We start from the raw sequence: 21,755 nt of genomic DNA, 5'->3' as shown, positions 1-21,755 counted from the left end.
GGTGCATGGGTCTGGAGCCATCTCAGAACAGCAGCAGCAGAACCCACAGCCAGCCAACCAAACAACTTCTATAGTTCAGCTGCTCTCTATCAGCCTAGGAGGAGCTGCATACCCTCACAAAAAAGGGGAAGGATAATCTGGTAAGACACTCTTTCAATCTTCTAAGCTTTAGATATGCATCTTTAATGTACCTATTTGCAGTAGTCTTAGAAACCATACTTCTGTTTTCGTGTCCTTACCAAATCATGAATAATCTCAAGATCTAGACTTCTTATAGTTCCCTAAATTAAACTTTGTATTTCTGCTACCTAATAACTGCAGAACAGAATGTTAAATTTGGACAAGCCATGCTGACATTAAAAACAAAGCAACTTGTGGCTTAGAGGTGGGGGGTGAGCTGTAGAAATCTTAAAGGCAGAAATTACCAGAATGAGGACTCTTTGGGGGGAGTGAGAGTCCTAAGTGATGAACCAAATAGTTGAGGGAACAAATAAAGCCACTGGAGTTCTTGCAACTTGGTGAGTTCAAGTTAGTCAATTGTGAGAACAGCTCAGGTGAAACAAAGGAGACTCACAGCCTCTGGCAGCTCTGAGAGAAAAGATGGTGTCTTTGGTGGGAAATACAGTGGGCTAGGAATGACCTGATTTGTAATTACTCACAAACCAGCATGATCACTTGCAAGCCATTTGCCCATTAAAGCTGAAGATGTGGCCTTTAAGAAAGCAGCATGTAAGCACGATCTAGAAATAGAAAAATAGCATTTGAAGGACAGATAAGGTTAGAAGAAAAGACAATAAATGTAATGTATGAATAGGGTAAAATGTTCAGTCTTAGCCAACCTTACAATCCTAAGGACCACAAAAGGAAAGCTTCTGTATATTGGTCTTAACTTATCTCCTGATGTGGCCGGTTGTCAGCCCTCCATTCTAATAAACAACTTGTTTCTGTTATTATTATAAAAGTATCAGGTGTAGTGACATTCCTAAAGGGCTGATCCTTTTTGACACATACAGCAAGAATTTAGATTGTACAAAGAATATAGTTTATTCTCCTCCCTAGAACTGTGTACCAATTCTAATAATAGAATGAGTTTTTGAAGATGGACAATCAGATTAAGGTTAAATCAAGAGGAATGCTTTGACATACTGGCCATTTTTTTACTTGCATGCTATGATGATATGTTCTTTTTAATTTAAATTCTTCCATCACTGTAATGAATGGTTTGATTGCTGTGCCATATTGTTATCATGATAAAGATTTTTTGTTGTTTGAGAAATAACAAATGTATAATCAAAGGATAGAAGAGATTAATAGACACATATGAAATTTGTTATGAAAAAGATAGTGGCTGTGGACAGCAAGGAACGAGAGGAATCCACAGGAAAATGTTCAGTGGCCAGCATAGGACTGCTTAGTTGTTACTGAAACACCTGGTGACTTCATTGAGGCACCATATTAGTTGCAGCTAAAACTAATACAAATCAGCTCAGAGCCCCAAAGAATTACCTGGTTTTATTTGTAAATGTTCCTGGGAAAGGATCATTTGATCATCCTCTGAGATACTAATTTGATGTCCAGGGCATTGCAGTAACAGGCGTTTCAAGTGCTCCTGCCTGGCTAGCTTTTCTATTGAAAAAAATTAAGATTTAGCTTTGCCAGTTCTTTGGAGTCATATGTTTGTGCTGAACTTGACGCAAAAAGTTGCTCTATTGGACTGAAAGGGAACTGTTTCAACTTAAAGCAGCGAAGTGCAGACATTTTTGTTTGCAGGATCAGGATTTTCTCTCTGTAGCTGGTTGGTCTCCTTTTAGCTTCCCCAGGACACTTCCTTTAAATGTAGCAATAAGGAAAAATTGCATTTCTGATAACTTAGAGTGCACAGATGTTAAATGCCATTTATGCAAGCAACTTTTATGGAAGTGCTTGCTATGAAGGAGTATGCTCCTGTGCTTTAGCTGGTGTTTGCTTTGAGTATCTCTCATGCACTCTTTCTGGGTGAAAGGAACTTGGTATCTATCGATATTTTCATGTTAAACATCTGTTGCTGTGTTTTCCCATAGGAGCATTTCACTAGATCTCTGTTTACTTGCATCAATACTTGGTCAAACACACTGTTGTGTTTCCCCAGGGGAATGCTCCAGTTATGCAAACCAAACCATGATCTGTCCCCGTGTTCCCCACCTGTGCTGTGGTTTGCACTCATTAATACCCCGAGCTCTGTACCAGTCTCAAACCATATTCTCTCATGAAATTGCTCATGTAAGTGATCATGCTAGCTCACAAATAGGAATAATTTCAGTCTGCAATTGTGTACTGATTTATAGATGAGCAGGTGGGTCAGGTTTGTTGTGCTCTTAAGTTTGGAGGAGTTAGGAAATACTTGTGTGAGGGCTGGGATGGAGAAAGGGCTTGCTGCAAGCTGGGGTGATGGGATTCTGCTAAGGCAGAGGCATACCTGGGGCCTGAGCAGGGCTTGTGTACTCTGGCCATATGGGAGAGCTTTTAAGTCCATTATTATTTGTTTGCTGTGGCTGTGCAACTTCCTCTTCCCCTTTGTACACAGTTTTTCTGACATGCTGTCATTGTCTCCATCTCTCCTGATAGAGAAAGTGAAGAACACGATACAATTTCCTACCTTCTGTTGTTGAGTTGGTTGTTTAAGGAGAGAGAATTTCCCTTGGATGATGCCAGAAAAGAATCTGTATCTGCCAAGGTTCTTTGTACAGGAACAACTGTTAATATAAACAGGCTTCCTCACAAATACCCAGGCAGAACAAATGCCCACAGTGGGACAAAAACACTTTGGAAGTGAGGGAGTGCTGCCCTTCCTCCCTCACCCCTTCTTCCAAGGGTGTTAACAAATTCGTGAAAGGGGATGACCATTCATCTATCATCCAGGGAGACTTTTTATGGTGAGGTATCTTCTTGCATTTTTGCTTTCAGGTAATTACTCTCCTTTTCAACAGTTTTTCTGAGCACAAGCCAGTTCTTTGCCTGTGTTGAAAGAGCAGCCCATGCCACCTTTTTGTTATACCTTGGGCTGAAGTAAGGAAGTAAGCAGTGGGAATTAAACACTGTTCTTCATTAGTTTATTAGCTCACAAAATGCAACCTTCCTTGCCAGTATTGCATTATTCTTTCTCCATGCTTCTGTTGAGAATTTTATAAAGTGCAAGTAAGTAGTAAGAACACTGTTTCTTCTGGAGAAACTTACCAGCTTCAAGCTAAGGCCCCAAATAAGGATGGAGCTGTGATACTTGGGCATCTCTAGGTAATTTAACCTTATGACTGCTGCTAAGCCTTCAGCAGTAGAGTATCCCTTGGTTCTCCAGAGTTAATTGCGTGACCTAGAGAGAGGCATGGTGGTATTTGAAAAGTGGAGACGACAGGAAGCCTTTAAGGCTCAAGAATCAAGAGATGTGCAGAACTGCTGCCTTGCATCATGTTGCCATGTTTCCCTGACAGCACTGTCCTCAGTGTTTTCTGCATTTAGCTGCAAGGTTTGATAACTGGAACAGGCTGTGAGCAATTTTGCAGCGTTCAGTTTTACCTTTAACAGAAGTTTAAAGTTCAGTGTCATGGAATTTCCCTGCTTGGTTGTTAAGATAACTTGGTACGGCTCAAAACCTCACAGCCTGAATTATAGGCAGAAGCCTTCCTCCCCCAGGTGAGTATGTTCAGGAGTTCAGAGCTGCCCTGGTCCTCCTCCCATGAAAACTGCAACAGAAGTTCTCCTCTTGGGGTCTACCGTGTTTTATTTTAATTCAAATTATTTGAAGGAAAACAATCTAACAGAATGTAACTTTATGGATCTTTTATTGTTGTGAAAGAAAAAAAAAAAGTAAAAATCACGTGGGCCAGCTCAGGGACTTGTTTCTTTTAAAATAATTGATGACGTAAAATCCCAGACCAAAAGAGGTGGGAGATGGAAGGCATCTGGCAGAGTTTACAGCCCTGGGGGGTCAGCAGGCACAGCACAGCCTGCTGCAAACAAAGGCCGAGTGTTTTGCTGATGCGATTGCAAAACATATGTTTGCCCAGGACTGTTATGATCTTGGGAATAGGCAGGAGGCCAGATTTCTGCAGCAGCAGCGCACTTAGTCACACAAATATCTGCAAAATGTGAACCACCTGCGATTTCTCGGTTTAAAAGCCGTAATTACTTTGTTGCTTAAAGAGAAGGTAGAAACTCTTGCATAAGGAACAGGAGAGGGGAGCGGAAAGCATTGTCCAAGGAGCGTCTCTGTGCCGGGGAGGAGAGCGGAACGGAGCCGAGGGGTCCGGGGCTCAAGGCTGACCTGCCGAGCCGGGGGCTACTGCTCCTGGTGCCCCGCCCGGGGCATTTGCTGGCACTTCCAGGGTTAGGGAGCAGCCGTGGGGTCGCGGCGAGCCCCGGCGGGGCAGCGCGCCGGCAGCTCCGCCCCTGCGCCGGGCGGGCGGGACGGGCCTGGGACCGCCCCGGCGGTGCTGGGGCAGAGCCCAGCGGGCTGCGAGAGCGGCGAGCCCGGCCCCAGCCCCGCAGCGAAGCCGGGCCGGCAGCACCAGGTACTCGCGGGTGGCCGGGGTGCCCCCGCCGCTTGTCCCCGCGGCGCTCAGCCTCCCCAAGGGCGGGGGTCTCTCTTCCCGGGCGCATCACCCAGAGAAATCCCTGCTGGAGGGAGGGGCGGGGGCCCGGGCAGCCCCCTGCGGACTATCCGCGGGGCTGCGGAGGCAGCAGCGGCATTTCCCTGCGGGCTCCTCTCTCGGGGGGCATCGTTCAGGGGTTCGCGGGATATATAGCTGCTGCCTGCGGTGACAGTGCAGATGCTGTCGCGGTCCTCCCCGACGCCTCTGGTCCCAGACGGGCTGTGTTCCGCTGGTGTGTGTGGTAACCGGGTGCCTCTGCAGGATGCTCAGGCTCGCCTAGGTGGTTTTTGCCTCGGAATTGCCCGGCGTTTACGTCGTTCTTGCATAGGTTTGGATTATCCTTTTGAAACAGTAAGGCTGTTCTTGTGTTTCTCATGGAGAAGAGCGGGCTATAATTATAAACAAGCGCAAGTCGAGTATTATTTTGGGCAGGAGTAAACTTGCTGATTTGGATCTCTCTTACAAATTCCTTAGTGTCACCACGTTAAGATTCTTCTTTTAAAGGAAATTTTTAAATCCTCAGAACTGCTGCAGGTAGTTAAATCCTCAGTACTGCGGAACCTGTTTTGCATTTGTCTGATTTAGAGTAATCCAGTATTTCATGGATACATATGGATACATATACATGGATATATGCTTTGCTTTGACATAATCCAGTAGTACAGTCTATGTAATGCAGTTACTGTCACATTTAGACTGTTTCCTTCTGTGTCACCAATATATTGGTATTTAAATAGTGTTTACAGTAGGGAAATTGCTGGGTTGCATTCCAAATCCTTTGCCCTTTACTGCTTTCTGTTTCATTACAGAAGTGGCATATAAAAAAAAGCTAGGCACTAATCACTGAAACTCAGCCTCTGTTTCAGTGAGCTCATATCAAAGGTAAATTGGGTTGTGGACTCCAGGCAGTTATGTCACAAAACCACTTCAGGAAGAGCTGTTAATGCTGAGGAAGAGTAGGTAGCGCATAGGCACCTTGAGACCACTGCAGTTGGACATGCTTGTCCTGCTCAGTCCTAGAAAATGACCAGAGAAGAGGTACTAGAGATGGAGACAGAGGAGTTTGGGCTTTGCTTTTATTTCTGCTGTTTTATTCCTGCTGTTGTGAACAAGGTGTGTGATCTTGGGCACATTTTCCCTTGCCTTGATTTCTGTCTTGAATCAAGTCAGATAAACTAGATAGGGATGTTTTTAAAATCAGGTATTTTAAAGGACTTTGAGACATCCAGAGAAATGATATTGAAATTAAAGTAATTTACATCTTTAAATTCATATAAGAATAACATACTCTGTATGAAAAGAGAAACAGTTCAGCATTTGCCATGCTCTAATTCCAGTGAAGAGTGGTAGGTCTGTGTAACAAAGTGCTTTGTAACAGAAGGGGAGTCCTTGTTCTCAGTTCTTTAAATCCATACAAGTGGAGACATGTCTGTTGCTTCAGCTGAATGACAGTCTGACATACCCAGCAAATGGAACCAGTGGAAACATTTAAAGTACATGAGCATTTCTAGGATAATTTTTTTCTGTCATTTTAATGTGAATCATGGTTTGTTTGAGAAAGCCACAACAATTGCAGCTACATCAGGATTAAGTAAACAAATAAAATAGGAAAAATGGCCAGTTCTGCATAGCCCCACATTTAGAAAAGATGCAGGATTTCTGTGTGTGTAGGAAAAGAAATATATTTAATCACTAGTCTTTGTTTTTAATTCCCTCCTTCCTAAAAGTTCTCTGTCCAATGTGGAAACTACAGTAGCTACTGCATTTAGCAGAACTGAAAATACAGCTTTTAAGCTGAGTATGTATTAGTTGGGGACAGCCTGTCCTGGGGGGCCAGTTGTGCCTGTCCTTGTTGTTAAGGTCCTAAACAAGGAAACTCCATTTGCAGCCTCAGTGTCACCACCAGTGAGGTTTTGCTGTCGGTGGCCTTTAAAGGGGAAGTAGGAACCAGACAGTTCACAGTGAGCGAAGGAGCAGCAGCAGCATGAAGCCTCTTAAACTGGTAAGTGCCAAGTCTCCCTTGGAAATGCAGCACGGCCTTCTTGGACACTCATGTGCGTAGGGGCATTTCATCCTATAAGCTTATAAAGCCCTAAATGGGTATTTTTAATGCCCATGCTTCAAATGCTCATCATATTCTACTAAGCTGAATTTTCAGCACTGGCATGCTGGAGGAGTTAATTCTACTGGGAGATTGTGTTGAAGAGTTTTTAACTCACAGCTCGTGCCTTTCTTAACCCTAAACTTAGGCAGGAATGCACTTAGATTATGTAAAATGATGACTGGTTGTCTAGGAAAATGTTACTTCCAAAAAATTCACCTCAATCTCATTTCCCTATTTTGGTTCTTTACATTAGATTATATTGTATTATGGGGTGTGGTTTTCATATAACTTTGTTTGAGTCTAGCAGCACTTAGTGCTTAATCAGGACATAGATGATTCAGATAAAGAAGTTAATTCAAATGTAGTTTACTGAAGTAAATTGATAATTATAATTTTACTTCGCCTGTGGCTTGTCTATGATAAAATGTTCCCTTTGCCATTTAGAGAAGGCCTAAGGAAGTATGTAAATAAGTCTTTCTGGTAGATACAACATTTGATAGTGGTACTGACTGTACTTGAGGGGAGCAAAATGGCTCACTGTGCTAACACCAGAGAAGCAGTCTGAGTGAGCATTGTGGATCATAGCTCATGAATCCTGTATGACTGAACATTAGCAGTTTGGTAACAGTCCCCAGATTCATTGGACAAAACCAGCATTGAGTTTTGGGAGAGGTTTTGTGGTAAGAGACAGAGCTCTAGCTGCAAGGAGCCAGTAGTGAGGGACCAACAAGGAGCTGAAAAAGCATTTTAGGCACACAATGGAGGAAGAACTGTAGCTTAGGTTAGATAGCTGTTCCTGTTCCAGAGGCTCTGTGACCTGGTGTGTAGTTTAGTTCTGTTTTCAGTGTTTCTAGGTGAAATTTCTGATACTGGGTGGCTGTTTAGACTGTGACTTTTTTTTTTTATTTACAATTTAAAGAGATTCAGAACCAAAGCAGATAATGTTTTATTACTAGCAGAGGTAATGTGTGTTGTACTTTTAAGTATTTACAAACCTCTTCTACACAATTGCAGTTTGACTTTTTATCCCAGGCTTTTACATAAATTTGACAGGAATAATGTTCCTGTCCAGAGGCTTAAAAAAGCTACCTAAAAGTTAGGCTGGATTGACATCTGTGAGATACAGAAAAGCTCTAAGTTGTGTGAGTTTGCACATGTTTGAGGCTTTAGAGTGATCTTCCCTGAGCTTGTATGTACAGGCAGTACAGACTTTTTGGTCTGGTTGTCCTTGTGGAGTTGGATGTGCTAAGTGAGCCAGACTGGTGAGAGAGAGTGGTAACTGGGAAGTATATAATTAAGCTTGCAGACTTGTCTCATTAACTTTTCTGTCTCAGCTCTGTAGTGCTGTTTCTTGGTGTAAATTTGCATAAAGCATTTCCTGGCTGAGAAGTCTCTGAACAGGCACACAGTCTGATGGTTAGGGCATTAACCTGTGACTTGAGAGATCTCAGCTGAAGCCACCAGTCTTCTAAGATGTGTAGCTTTTCCATTTCTCCGGGATTTTTTTTTCCTAGATGGGAGATAATATACTTGTCCTACCTCACAGGAATCTTGCAGTATCTAAATGCATGAGATGTGATGCTGGGCTGATATGGCAGTGGTGAGGGATGTGTAGATTGAGAAATGATAGGTACCTGGGTAAGCATAGTTCCTATGGAGATAATAATAGTGGCTGTACAGAAATACAAGTTATGTTACATAAGGTGGAAGAGGAGGCTTTTCTGTGATTTCCGAGGTTGTCTCTGCCAGCATAGCAATACAGCATTTATATGGCTAAAGTCTTAACGTCTCTGTCAAGGTATGTCTGGAAGGTGCGCAGTGGAGTGGATTGCCACCCAGCAAGGCCCACCTCTGTCCATTAGCTTGAGCTTCTGGGTGTTGAGGGTGAAATCTGTTCCACCCTTGGTGCTCAGCTTTGCAGCCACCCGAGTTTTATGTTCTGGCTTTGAAGATGGAGTGCCTCTGATGCATCATCATCATCATCATTATTGTTATTATTGTTATTATTTATTTACACCTAAAGCCTCAGTTGTGGTTGGCTTTCTGCTGAGCTTTGAGCTGTATTCAGCTGCAGAGTTTCTGGACTGAATGAAAGTGGTGTGGTGAGGTTGATAAACAGGAGGAAAGGAGCCAGGAGAAGTTAGATGCAGAGAATGTGTCACTAAGTAGGTCACTTTGGTGACCTGGAATCACATGAAAGTTGCTTATACTTTTGTAATAACCAAAAGAAATACAGGCTTTTTCCAGCTGCTCCTTGTCCTAGACAGAACTGCTTCACCAAATGCTTGTTGGTGCTTCAGGTGAGATGGTGCTTTAAGAGAAAGGTGCAGGAGATAGATATAGTGGTATGTCTGCTCAGGATGCAGGTCTTGCCTTTGAGAGGGAGAGTGTTGCTCCCTGAGTTGAGTGTATTTGGAAGATGGAGGTTTAGTGAAGGATATTGTGAAGCATAGAATTACACTCAGGACAAAGGAAAGAATCACTAGGACTGTTTTGAGAACTATTACTGCGTTATCGAGTATTTGAAATGCTGGGATGCTGGAAGCACATGGCTATTTCTGAAGTACTAGGAGAATTTGATTAACTGGTGCTTCTGAAAAAGAGAGGAGAATAGTTTTTAAAAGGTCTGCCATGGCTTGTAACTGAAGAACAAGTTTTCAAAAGGCTTCTAGTGGGTCAGATTTTACCCAACTCTCATGACGGTGTTAAGTGTGCACCTCATGGCAAGCTGCTTCTGTTCTCAGCACCATCTGGAAGAAACCCCCATTTTGCAGACGGGAAATGGGCTCATCTTCACAAATCCTTTGTTACATCTCTGTCACATCAGAGCCTTGACCCCAGGCTTCTCAAGTACTGGCCTGGTGCTATGATATCAGGGGGATGGTCCTTCTCCTGATGGAAAACAAAGCAACTTATTTAATCATTAAAAAAACCTTTTAAGTCAGTTTGCAGCGAGGGTTTGGATAGTGGAGTAATTTGCTGTGTAATCTTAAGTTTGACCTCTGCATGCTTTAAGAAACAGTAGTGTATTGATTGTAATGTATTTTAGATTGTGAAGCAGAATACATTAGCAGCCTGCTGATCTCAGGTTCTTAAATCTGGGTTTGGTTTTTTTTTTTTTTTTCTTCTTCTAACTGTTCTGGGAAAAGGAAAGACCGAAAAATATTTGTTCAAGAATTAAACTTCAAGGTATTTGTCTTGGAGTGCTTGATCTGGCAAACTGCAGACATCTGCTAAATTAAATGCTGCTTACAATTTAAAGGATCTCTCTTTTTGCTTGCTGTTGTTTGGCTTAAAGATGTTTCTCTAGTGTAGTTGTAGCCCAGATGAGAAGCTGTGCTGGAGTTTTAAAGAGAGATGCTGATAAGTTCCATCCTACTAGTGGCATTGCTTGACTGACAGGCAAAATTTACTTGTGTATGTTGGGACCCATAGCAGGAAAAAGCTACACTGAGGAGAAAAAGTGAAAAGACTAGTAGTAAGAGGTGCCCTTTGATCTTACTTTATCCAAGTAAGACTTGAGAAATGAAGGCATCTGACTTAAGGATTTAAGGAGACTCTCATAGTCTGAAGGGTTTGGTAGTAGGCCTGCACTCATTGTTTCCAGCTCTCTGAAGCTGTTTTTTAATCTTAGGGGAAAGTTCAGGAAACTGTAACTGATTAATAAAATTGCTTCTCGTACAGTGAACTCATACAAATAGAAACCTCAGCTAAAGAGAGAAAAAGTGCAATAGTGAGTACAACCAGTATTGCATGTTTATAAGAGCCCTTATCTATGTGGGGAAAATGTGGTGAAGTTAAAAACTGCATTTGGCAGGCAGCTCTTGGGGCATCATCTGCTCTTGAGGCTTAAACCAGCTGAAGGTGCCCCTCTGCTCTGTGTGGCCTGAACTGGTTCAGTGCATGGTATTTATTCATCTAAACCTAGTTGATATCATCACAAAATGGTTGGGTTTGGCTATGCAACAGAGGCAATGGATATGTTCTAAAAGATGACTGGGAAAGAGGGCACAGGTAAGTAGCCCAAACCTTTAGTTTTTATATAGCCTAGTGTTTAGCACTTGGCTCCATCCTCAGCTTTAATCCCAGGCCTCCCTCTGTCTATAAGAGTGCCATGCCATCAGCTGGCAGGGCTCCCACCTTTCCTGGGGAAGCCAAGCTGCTCGCTGGGGAGTAATCCCCTCAGGAGAGCTGGTTTGCAGTGAGTGCCACACGCACAGCAGAGGGAGCCTCTGAAGCGATGGGATGTGAAGGTGTGAGGTGAAGCCATGTCCTGCTTTGGTACTTGCCCCTGGAACCTGGTGTGCCTTCTCAGGGGGCTGCTCTGTGCCAAATGGAGAGACTGCCCTGGAGCACATGGCTTTCTGCCTTCCAAAGGGAACGGTGTTAACAGGCAGGACACTAATGCACCCAAGTCTTCTATGTATTTGCTCCTTGGCTGCAGGAAGGGCCCAGGATGCCACAGGCCTGTCAGAAAGCTTCATCCAGCTGAAGGAGAGGGCAAGTAGGTAACTGCCAGGGGTATCCAGCCTCCACTTTACCTGCAAGGCAACGCATCCACACAAGTGGGTGCAAGGACGTGGCTGCTGCTGTTCCGATAGAGCAAATTCTCCCTCCCTCCTTGCAAATGTGAATAGCTTTTATCCTATCTTGAAAAGAAAGTAGATGCAAATGTAGATCAGGTACTTTCAGCAGTTTAAGTGATCTTTGAGGTTGGGAAGAAGAAATCTGATTAGGGTTACAGCTGTTTCATTTCCTGACAGATGCACAGGGTGTTGTGTGCTGGCGAACTGCGGATGTACACACACACAGCAGCCTCGTTTTGTATCAGTGGCATAACCACACAGCAGCCAGCATGTTCGGAACTCCTTGTCCTGGACACCCTGCCAAAATATGCTGTATGCAGAATTTTCTGTGAACCAAGCTGTAGTGTGTCTGTGTGTGTGTGCATATAAATTTGTGCGTGTTTTCTTTGGTTGACAGGGCCTTTGTTGTTGAACTTTTTGTTGCTGGAGTGGGGCAGTGTGCTGTAAACAAGCACAGCTAATTATAAAGCACTTGTATAAAAAATATGATTTGCATTTGTACAAACAGTACTAGTAAAAGTGCCCGTGTAAGAGTACCACAAGTACCCAAATAAGTCCAGCTCTGAATGGAGAACTCTTTTCTTTCTTGCAACCACAGCTAAAAAGCTGTTTATAACTAAATGCTGAGGTGGTGTAATTTTCTTTTCTAGGAACTTGGAATAAGAATTCCTAGACCACTGGGACACGGACCAAGCAGATTCATCCCTGAGAAGGAGGTGTGGTAGTGTTTTCAAGTACATAGTGAACTTTACGCTTTTAAGGAACATCCTTTTAGTAGTAGCCCACATTTGGTTTCAGGACAACTGCTGAACTGCAAAACATTCTCAGTCCTGATCACATTCAGTCCTGAGACTTTGGACACAGTTCTAGTGTACAGAACAGTGAGAGCCTTGGGGAGCTTTGGAATAGTTATGACCCCTCCCGTGCTGCTATCTAGCATGAGAGAAACCCAATACTGTTTCCTTGTGAACATCCGGATGTAATTTCCTACTGGTCCACAAGGTACCTGCCCCTCTGCTCTGGGATTGCTTTTTCTTGAGCTGCCTCTAGCACTCTGCAGAATCTGAGAAGCTTCAGAGTGCTGTGGATGAGCATTTCTGGTGCTTCTTGCCTGATCATCTGGTAAGAGAATTTGGAGCAAAGAAAAATTAGTTATATGCCTGTGGTTTTCTAGGAATTTTAAGAGTCTTTTTCAATTTCCTTTTTTTTCTCTCTTGTCATCTTAGCTAGCCTTTTACTTCTTTCCCTCTTTTTCCCTTAGTAAAAGTGATGATTCAAATAGCTTTTAATTATAATAAACTAAGATCAACCTGGGGTATTCAAGAAAGTGAAGGTGAGAGTTAAAAATGAGAAGTCAGTGTTGTATTAGAGAGAGACTAAAGCCAAAAATCTCCTTTTGCTGACATAACCACTTGTGATCTCCTAAATGAGAGGTATTACAGGGATTTAATGTGCCTCATGTGCACTGATTTAATGCCATTAATAGATTTATAATATAATTCGTTTCACTTGGGGCCTCTGGGTGCTGTGGTAATATATTTATTTGCTTTTTTATTGGTGGTACTTGGACAATATTGCTCATTGCTCTTTCTCTTCAATCAGACAATTCAGGTGGGAAAGGAGGACGCCACGATGCACACGCTGTTTGCAGAGTCTTTTGCCACACTGGGCCGGCTGGACAATGTCACCTTGGTGATGGTTTTCCACCCGCAGTATCTCGAAAGCTTTCTAAAAACTCAGCACTATCTCCTGCAAATGGATGGTCCTCTCCCGCTCCATTACCGGCACTACATCGGGATAATGGTACGCACCAGGCAGAAACAGCCACGCTGGCAGCGCCTCGGGCCCTGTCTGAGAGCAGCTGTTGCTGTGCTTTGCAGTTTCTAGGTGGAAAGGCTTTTCACCAGCAGCTAAGAGAAAAGCAGAGTATGTTTGTTGGTGTCTGCTTTACAGATGGTTTCAGAAGATTAGCACTTCATGTTCATAGATTCAGTAGGACTGTGAGTAAAAGGGCAAAAACCTGCTATAGAAATGAGACAATTGTTACTGGCTTCCTTAGTATCTCAGAAACTGTGTCTCAAGAAAGTTTGTTTCTGTGTGTGTGTCCTGTCACATACATCTCCCTCCAACTCAATAGTCGGTCCTATCATGCATTTCTGAATATGTAAATTCTAAGCCAATTTTCTGCCAAAAGTGGTTGATTTCTAATTTTTAATCTGCCAGTTCAGTGATCTTTGCTTGCTGAAGCTGAATTAAAGTTTTGGGCTGTGTCTTAATTTGATGCAGAAAGTATTAGTGTTTGAGTAAATGATACTGGGCTTTCTTTGCTGAGAAGCTGCCCATAGTCTCTCTTGACATATGCAGTCTAAAACCTGCTTTCGGCTGTTGCTGGTAAAGATGCAGTTAGAGACAGCTTCTTCCGCCCTGGGGAGTATGAGGCAGTATGGATTACTTGCTTCAGGACATGTAATAAATCCATGCCTGTACTTCTCCCTGGGTGTAGGCACGTTGCACCTGTAGCCAGCATAATGATGGTGTGTATGAACAAGGGATATTTATGTTGTGAGAACAATAATCAGAACAAGCTGATGTGTTAATCTCAGAAATGTTTTTTTACTTGAGTCTTTGTTCAGTGCAAGTGTTATTCTTGGATGTTTTGAGGAAATGATGACTTACGGTATTTGTCATAAAGTACTAACTTTCTGTAATTGTTTTCTGTATCACATTGTTTTCCTTTCTAGGCTGCAGCACGACATCAGTGCTCTTACCTTGTTAACCTCCATGTGAATGACTTCCTTCATGTCGGTGGAGACCCTAAATGGTTGAATGGTCTGGAAAATGCACCTCAAAAACTGCAAAATTTAGGAGAACTGAACAAAATGTTGGCTCATCGACCCTGGCTTATCACCAAGGAACATATCGAGGTAGGTCTTTCATGCAGTAATGTGAATGTCCCCTTTTTTCAGTAAAGCAATCACAGGGGTTCAGAGCCAGACAGAGTGAAAGATGTTCTGTGGTAATGACTTTAATTTCAGTGCTACATCACTGCATGATACAGTATCACTTGTGCCCTTGTAAAACTAACAGGATCATAACTGCTCTCAAATGAGTGACAAATTTAATTTACAACATGCTAAAATTTCTGTGTCATGTTGGAATTCTGTTGGTGCGATGACGATGTGCTCAGGTGTGCACCTCCCTCCTCAAGCTGTGTGCTTTCAGTTTCTGAGATGCTGCCAGAGGTCAGGCAGACCACCAGCCATCACATTTTTGTCTGGCTTGCTGCCAGTTCAAATGCTGAGTTTTCAGGCTGGGATGGAGGGAGCAGGCTGGCAGAGCTGCCCAGGGGAACGATGGTGGTACAGGACAGCCAGGACTGCAGCACCAACAAACCACCAAGGGGCTGCTTCTTCCAGCCCTTCTGCTCTCCTCTGCGCTCCTAGCGAGGAGCACGTGGGTGCTGGGACTTCCCTCGGTGCTGCCTGGCCTGGTGAGAGGTGGTGGCAGGTCCAGCTGGGAGGCAGGACGATGCGCTGTGGGGGAGGGCACATGCTCTGCCAGAAGGCCCCAAACCTCCCACACTTTCCTGCCTGAAGGGGAAGTTGGGGTTTGAAGCTTCTTGTCAAATCTAGAGCATTCCACCCACAGGGACAAGATGAAGGGAGCCTGGTGCCAGGTTTTTACACAGCTGATCTGCAAGGAGTTGCCTGGGTTTTCTGATGCTGTAAAAACCATTTGAACAAACAAGGAACAGTCATGGTTGCGTCTTCATCAGAGGTGTGAAATTTCAATGCAAGTCAGTCTGGCCTCGATAGAAACCACGTGGTGCAAAAGAGAAACCCCAACTTATTCAATTGTTTAGGGACAGAGAGGGGAGAGAAGTTGCCTCCTTTGTGGCTTAACCACGCAAGTCTGTGTCTGGCAGGTCACCTGGTAACAGATCACTGAGCACACTAATGGCAGCAGAAAGTTAGGAAGCACATACGGATGTTGGGAAAATAATTTTACCTGGCAAAGAAATGTGTTGATAAACTGCATTAAGGTGGGTCAAATGAATTACTTTCATATTTTTGTCTTGGGTTATTTTTAAAGCAACTATTGAAGACTGAAGAGAACAGCTGGTCCTTGGCAGAGCTGATCCATGCAGTCGTTCTCCTTACACACTACCACTCCCTTGCTTCCTTCACGTTTGGCTGTGGGATCAGCCCAGAGATCGACTGTGAAGGGGGTCACACCTTCAGGCCCCCCTCCGTCAGTAACTATTGCATATGTGATATTACAAATGGTTACCATGGGGTGGATGAAATCCATGCCAGCCCAGCTGGGAGTATTCCAGTAAGTGAACAATCGATCTCTTTCAGAAGCAGTCATTTCTTTGTAAACTTAATATGTGGAGGATGCCTGTTTCTTTTCATTCATTGAGAGTGGGATTGACGAGTCTAATCCAGATGTGGGTATTGAAAAAGTGCATCTAGGAGGAGCTGAAATGATACTGGTAAGCTGGGGAAAGCTACCAAAGGGAGAAACAGGCACAATCTCTGTTTGCTTTTTCTGCCTGTCATTCATAAAGGTAGTTCATGATACGTGTCCTGAGCAGCAGTGGCCAGGAATGCTTTTTTCATGGGTGCAGTGGAAAGTTGCCTCTTCCTTTGATTCCAGGCTCTGACTTTTTTGCCTTGAGGTGTTTGTGATGCATCACACAACAGATGATTCTTAACAGATCATACACAACTTTGTGACTGTCTATAAAAAAACACTCTCTCCTGCCTGCAGCAGTTATGCTGATCTGGACTTGTTTTCCCTTGGTGAAAAGCATGATGTGAACTAAGTGTTGGTTTAAGAACAGCCATGAGGGTGTTCCCACTGCAGGATCCTTGCCTTCGAGATTTTACTGCAGTGGTGTGGGTGGCATTTAAATTTGTTTGATGAAGCTTGCTGGCTCTCTGAAGGAGGAAACTGCAAAAGGCAGGGAGGAAAGGGGCAGAACTGTATAAATTAAAGATAATTTTACTTTCCTTCGTGCTGATGAAGTTTTACAAGACCGATTACTGAATTAATACTGTCTTGTGGTGTTAAAACAGCTCTTGTGAAAGACAATTATCTTGCACAGGCTTTCTTTTGAGGCTTCATTAAATCTGCATTTACACTCACTCTTCCTTTTTCCTTCAATGTTTCTTCTCTGCGAGCAGAGGAGGGGAAAAATACAGTTGGGTGGTAAATTGTGGTTACTTCCTCTATCAGAATTTCTGTTACAGCTCCTTGTTTTTCAGTTGCTGAACATTTAGACTAAGAGAAACTAATTTTAGTGTGAGAACAACTTGTTCCAAAATCCTGTGATTTTTAAATCATGCTAAAAATACCAGGGATCTAATTGAGAAAAGACGATGACTAAATGTAAGCCATTGGGTCAGTACAGGTTTCTTTCAAAAACTGTGTTCCTTGAAAAATCTGTATTTAAAGATGTAAAGGACTTAAGTTGTGTTTAAACTTTCTGGCTTGGCAATTTCTGCCATCCTTGTCACTTCCTGTTGCATGAAAATGAAATGTCTTTCTGTTCTTTTTAGTCTACAGAGTCTGTCTGTGAAGTTGAAGCTCTTATGGAGAAAATGAAGCAGCTGCAGGAGTGCAGAGATGAAGAGGAAGCCAGTCAAGAAGAGATGGCCACGCGTTTTGAAAGAGAGAAGAGAGAAAGCATGTTCGTGTGTTCTTCAGGTAGTGCAGATGTAGTCTGTATATGTATTTATTAAGACTTTCCCAAATTATTTGAAGAAATACTACTGCAAAAGGGGAAAGAAGTGCTATTAGCTGTCTCACAAACATTAGCATTTCTTTGAAGGAATCAAGATTAAGGATGCCTTGTTTTCTTCCAGGAACACTTAAAAGCCAAGTAGTGCCAAGATTTGTGGCTGCTCACAAACACACCATAGCACTCTCTGACCAATAGAAATTAAATAATAGAAATCTCCAGAAGAAATGGAATCTCTCGAGAGTTTTAGAAATTTCACAAGTGACTTAAGCATCTTGCAAGATGCTGTAAAACCAAGATACTTGACATGCTTTGCTATTTAGGTGTGTGAAACATTACTTTTCAGATGACTGAGAGACAATACTTAATCTATTACAAGTTTAGGGTTGTCACGGGCTCTTCAATACAATTTCCTCTAAAACAAACTTGGCATGGAAGTCTCAGAAGTCTCTTTATTAATAAGCTCTCTATTCCAAAGCAGGTTTTTCCCCTGACATTTTTACAGACCTCTTGAGTTAGGGGGAAAATGTCCCCTATATTCAGGGGATAGGGTGAAGACTGCAGCACAGCAGAAGGGAGAAAAAGATGTTTGTCTGTAAGAAAAAACCTGAGTGTTTTTCATGGAGCTGCCTCTGAACACCATAGCTGCAGTCACAGAGCTGGACTAGACAATCTTAATACAGGTAGTCCAGTGAAAATGTGTTTCCTTAAAAAGCACAGAGACCCATTCTTGTGCAGGAGTTCTGCTCATACACCTCCAATTTGTTCTTACCAAAATTGTGTGAAATTCTGTTTGGCATTAACAGAAGATGAAGAATCTGCAGCAACAAGAGATGTGTCTCGTCACTTTGAGGATACCAGCTATGGTTACAAAGACTTCTCCAGACATGGAATGCATGTGCCCACCTTTCGTGTTCAGGTAAAAGGCATGGGGCTGCCATCAGGAGCTTAGGGAACAACCTGTTCATTGTGCCAGATAGCAAACCTGGAAATGGCTGTGCCCTCACTGCCCTGTGAGTGAGGCTTAAAGCCAGCAAATGAACAACCCCCACCCCCCAGTGGATTATCTGCCCTGGGATCTATTACTGCATTAAAGCTCTGGGCTGTCACAAGTTCATTTCTGAAATGCTCCATTCTGCATTTTTACTTATTCTAAGGATTATTCCTGGGAAGACCATGGCTATTCCTTGGTTAATCGTCTTTATCCAGATGTGGGACAACTACTTGATGAGAAGTTCCATATTGCTTATAATCTGACTTACAACACAATGGCTATGCACAAAGATGTGGATACCTCAATGCTGAGACGAGCTATTTGGAACTATATCCATTGTATGTTTGGAATAAGGTCAGTTTCACTGTTTCTGTTCTAAACACATTGGCTTTTCTTTGTCAGGTTGAACCAGAACTGTTTGTTAGGCAAACATACATGTGTTTTTTAAACATGTTTTTGTTTATGGGGGAGGGCAACTAGTGCTACAATTACCCAATAATTTATTTTGCCATAGGAGCTTAGAAACAATACAAGTGAAATAACTGCTGCTTGAAAATGAAAGTGTCTTTTCTCTCAATTCCACACAGATATGATGATTATGACTATGGTGAAATTAATCAGTTGTTGGACCGCAGCTTTAAAGTTTATATCAAGACTGTGGTTTGCACTCCTGAAAAGACCACAAAAAGAATGTATGATAGCTTCTGGAGGCAGTTTGAACACTCTGAGAAGGTACAGTTGGCATGCGTGCTGAGGGGCAGCCACAGGCCCCAGATCAGTGTCCCCCTGACAGCCACAGCCACCCAGCTTAAGCTTTACCCGATGCTACTGGGGTTCTGCTCACACTCAGTCAAGTCATTAGGAAGTGTCATGTTTCCAGGCTGAAATAATTTCCCCTTTTCTCCTGCATATTTGCTGGCTAACAGCTGACATGGACTGGGCAAGCTTTGAGAAGTTTGGGGGGTTAGACACGACAATGGTACAGCTTCACCTCAACTGCAGTCAGTACTGCCTGGATCCCAGAGAGGCAGGGAAGTGGTGCCAGATCATCCATCCCTTGGCAGCAGACCTGGAACAGCTCTGTGGCTGGCCCAGGGTCTTTACAGTCCCCTGGTCCTTCTGGCATGGATAGCCCCAAAGCAGTTTCTTTGTGAAAGCCTAAAGCTTTGCTGCTGGGTTACAGTCTGAATTGCACCTCCCAGTCACATTGCCTGTTGTTAACTCTCAGATACCAAATCCATTAAGTAAGTTTATATCCTTCAGTTTTTCTTTGGAAAGGTATTTCTTGGCCTCCCTTAATGCTGAAACATAAAGATGCAGAAATCATTAGTGTTTGTATCATTAGAGGCTCTAGTTGTTGATTAAACCCCTTAAACCAGGGTCCTGTAACTACAATGATGTAAGATTGTTCAAGTAAAAGACTGCCTATGTTTTGGCTGGACTAACTGTAATAGACGAGCTTTTCAAGCACACAAATCCTTCTTTAAAGCCCAAAACTTTGCAACTCCATAGCCATCAAAATCCACGACTCATTCACATACGTGTCACTGAATGCAATAACTGTGCATCCTCATGGAGATCATGCAAATGAAACCACACACAGCCCTTACATGCCCGAGCAAACTCACAGCAACCTGCTGTCAGTGAGAAAATACTTTCACACCCTCCCCCCGCTTTGAGGATCTCACCCTCAAAGAAATACAGTAAAGGCATTGAGAAGATGAGCTGGAGAACTAAAATTCTTACCTCTAGTAGCTACTGAACACCTGTGTCTCAGAAGAGATAATAGATTTATGGCACTTGAGAGTTTTTCTGGTGCTTCACCTTAGCCAACCACTCTTTGTTGTTCAGGTGGTAGCTGCCTGTGTGTTTCTCTCTCAGTCCCAGGGGCAAATGGCCTTGTCACCTCTGCCTTTGCTAACACCCTCCTCTGCTCTGCAGGTGCCCACTGCCCTTTAATCATTAGCCTCATTAAACTAAACTTGAACAAGCTCTGCATAGTGTTGCTGAAGAAGGGCTTGTGTGCTTGAAAGCTTCTCTTGTTTTACCCAGCTAAACCATCTGGTCTGCTAAAGGATGATTTCCTCTTCCTATGGACCTGGCCCTGCCTAAATGTGCCTGTGAGCCAGTGCCACGCCGTGCTGCAGTACGGGGTGTGGCGTTGGTTCCTCTGCCCTGCTCAGTGAGCTCCACAGCGAGATCTGGTGGGCTGTGTGGTGACACGGGCAGTGCTCCCCTGCTGCTGCTGCACCAGCACGACACCCACAGCCCCGCAGCTTCCTTTGGCTCCAGCCTGTGGTGGTGAGCACAGTGCTGAAGTGTAACTTCTTCTCTCTCCTGAAGGTCCATGTAAATTTGCTTCTGGTAGAAGCTCGGATGCAAGCCGAACTACTTTATGCTCTGAGAGCTATTACTCGCTATATGACCTGATGTCTCTGGCTGCCTGTCGATGTCGGAATGTTCTGCAGCTGCAGTATGGCAGAGGAAGATACGAAGCCTCAGGACCAACAGTAGCTATAAGTTAAGATGCCCATTGTGCCATAACTCCTTTAGTTTCAGCTATTTCCATGTTTGGAATATCACTGCTGCCACTGGGCAGCGAACGCTTGGCAGTTGACAGACAGGGTTGTGCGGAAGTGCTGCCTGCTCATGGTATTTTGGCTTTAGACAGCCCGGGACATTCTCTGAACTTGTGGCAATATAGCAAACGATAGATACATAGATCTTGTGATAAGGCAAATACTGCGGGAGTCGGAGCGCGAAAAGAACTGGGACTTGATGATATTTGCTTTCCCTATGAGAATAATTTTAGAAAATCTTGATGCTGCTATTTGTGCAGGTGGAGTGAACAGACCCAGGCTGTTCCAGTTGAGCTAGAAGTGAAAGTGAGCACTGCTATTGTCTGAGCCTTTACTCTGTGTGGTTTCAAAAAAGCCTTGTTATTTAGATTCCCTGTTTAATCAGAACTAAACCTCTTCTGTCCACACTGATAATTCGAAAGGTAGCAGTCAATTTTCTCAACTAGTTTAGCCTTAAAAACAGGATGTTTGTTCAGCATTATTTCGTGAGCTCCAAAGTGCAATAGTCTTCCTATGGAAAGAAGGGGACTGGAGTCCTCAGAGCTTCTTAGAGATCTACCTACACAAAGTGTCAAGTAGCTTCTTGTCCTCCTTTTCACGGATGAACCAAGAAGGAGCTAGGACAAGGTGTGGGAATGTTGTTCTAGACTGCCAAACAGTCCTACTGTATTACATACCCAACGCTGGTCTTAATGATTTTTGCAGTTGCTTAAATAACTAGGCTAAAAACCATCTATTTTTAGTAAATCAAAACGTGATTAAAATGCTGACGTTTAATATACAGTGGTTTTGGAGAACACATGAATACTTTTGTATGAGTGTGAATTGCTTTTTAAATTTGTCAGTATTACTGGTATTTTTGAAATAAAGGTAACAACTTTTTCTCTTGGTGTTTCTGTGTGGTTTTAACTTGAAGCTCCTGTTCTTACTGGTTCGAAGACCATTTAAAAATGTTTGCAACAGTAACTGAGCAAACATATTTAAAATCACCACCCGTGAATTTTCTAACTGAGTCTAAAATGATGGGAGAAAAAATTTACAAACACAGATCTGGAGCTTCACTAATACTGTTGTGGGAACACCGCTTCTGTACTGCTGCTATTCTCACCCATTTGGACAAA

At 43.2% G+C, this 21,755-nt stretch overlaps 1 protein-coding gene across 2 annotated transcripts in view; it reads left to right on the top strand.

Moving 5' to 3' along the window:
* The window catches only part of SESN1 (sestrin 1), a 76,773-nt gene extending 55,257 nt beyond the window's left edge, over positions 1-21,516 (top strand). The window contains exons 1-11 of one of the 2 annotated variants that reach the window (XM_042016380.1): positions 4,456-4,544; positions 6,514-6,627; positions 11,966-12,031; positions 12,918-13,118; positions 14,057-14,239; positions 15,408-15,650; positions 16,880-17,027; positions 17,868-17,980; positions 18,219-18,409; positions 18,643-18,787; positions 20,399-21,516. In XM_042016380.1, coding sequence (XP_041872314.1) covers positions 6,610-6,627; positions 11,966-12,031; positions 12,918-13,118; positions 14,057-14,239; positions 15,408-15,650; positions 16,880-17,027; positions 17,868-17,980; positions 18,219-18,409; positions 18,643-18,787; positions 20,399-20,485 — 1,395 coding nt within the window. In that variant the 5' untranslated portion in view covers positions 4,456-4,544; positions 6,514-6,609 and the 3' untranslated portion in view covers positions 20,486-21,516. Of the gene's footprint in view, positions 1-4,455; positions 4,545-6,513; positions 6,628-11,965; positions 12,032-12,917; positions 13,119-14,056; positions 14,240-15,407; positions 15,651-16,879; positions 17,028-17,867; positions 17,981-18,218; positions 18,410-18,642; positions 18,788-20,398 lie in introns of those variants that run through there. The other variant, XM_042016379.1, reaches the window with a different exon arrangement.
* The last annotated feature ends 239 nt before the right edge of the window (positions 21,517-21,755 follow it).

Source organism: Corvus kubaryi, unplaced genomic scaffold (assembly GCF_017639235.1).
Source record: "Corvus kubaryi isolate FWS band 111438036 unplaced genomic scaffold, C.kubaryi_AGA036_p1.0 split3-73, whole genome shotgun sequence".
Lineage (NCBI taxonomy): Eukaryota > Metazoa > Chordata > Aves > Passeriformes > Corvidae > Corvus > Corvus kubaryi.
This window is presented reverse-complemented; position numbering and strand designations above follow the sequence as displayed.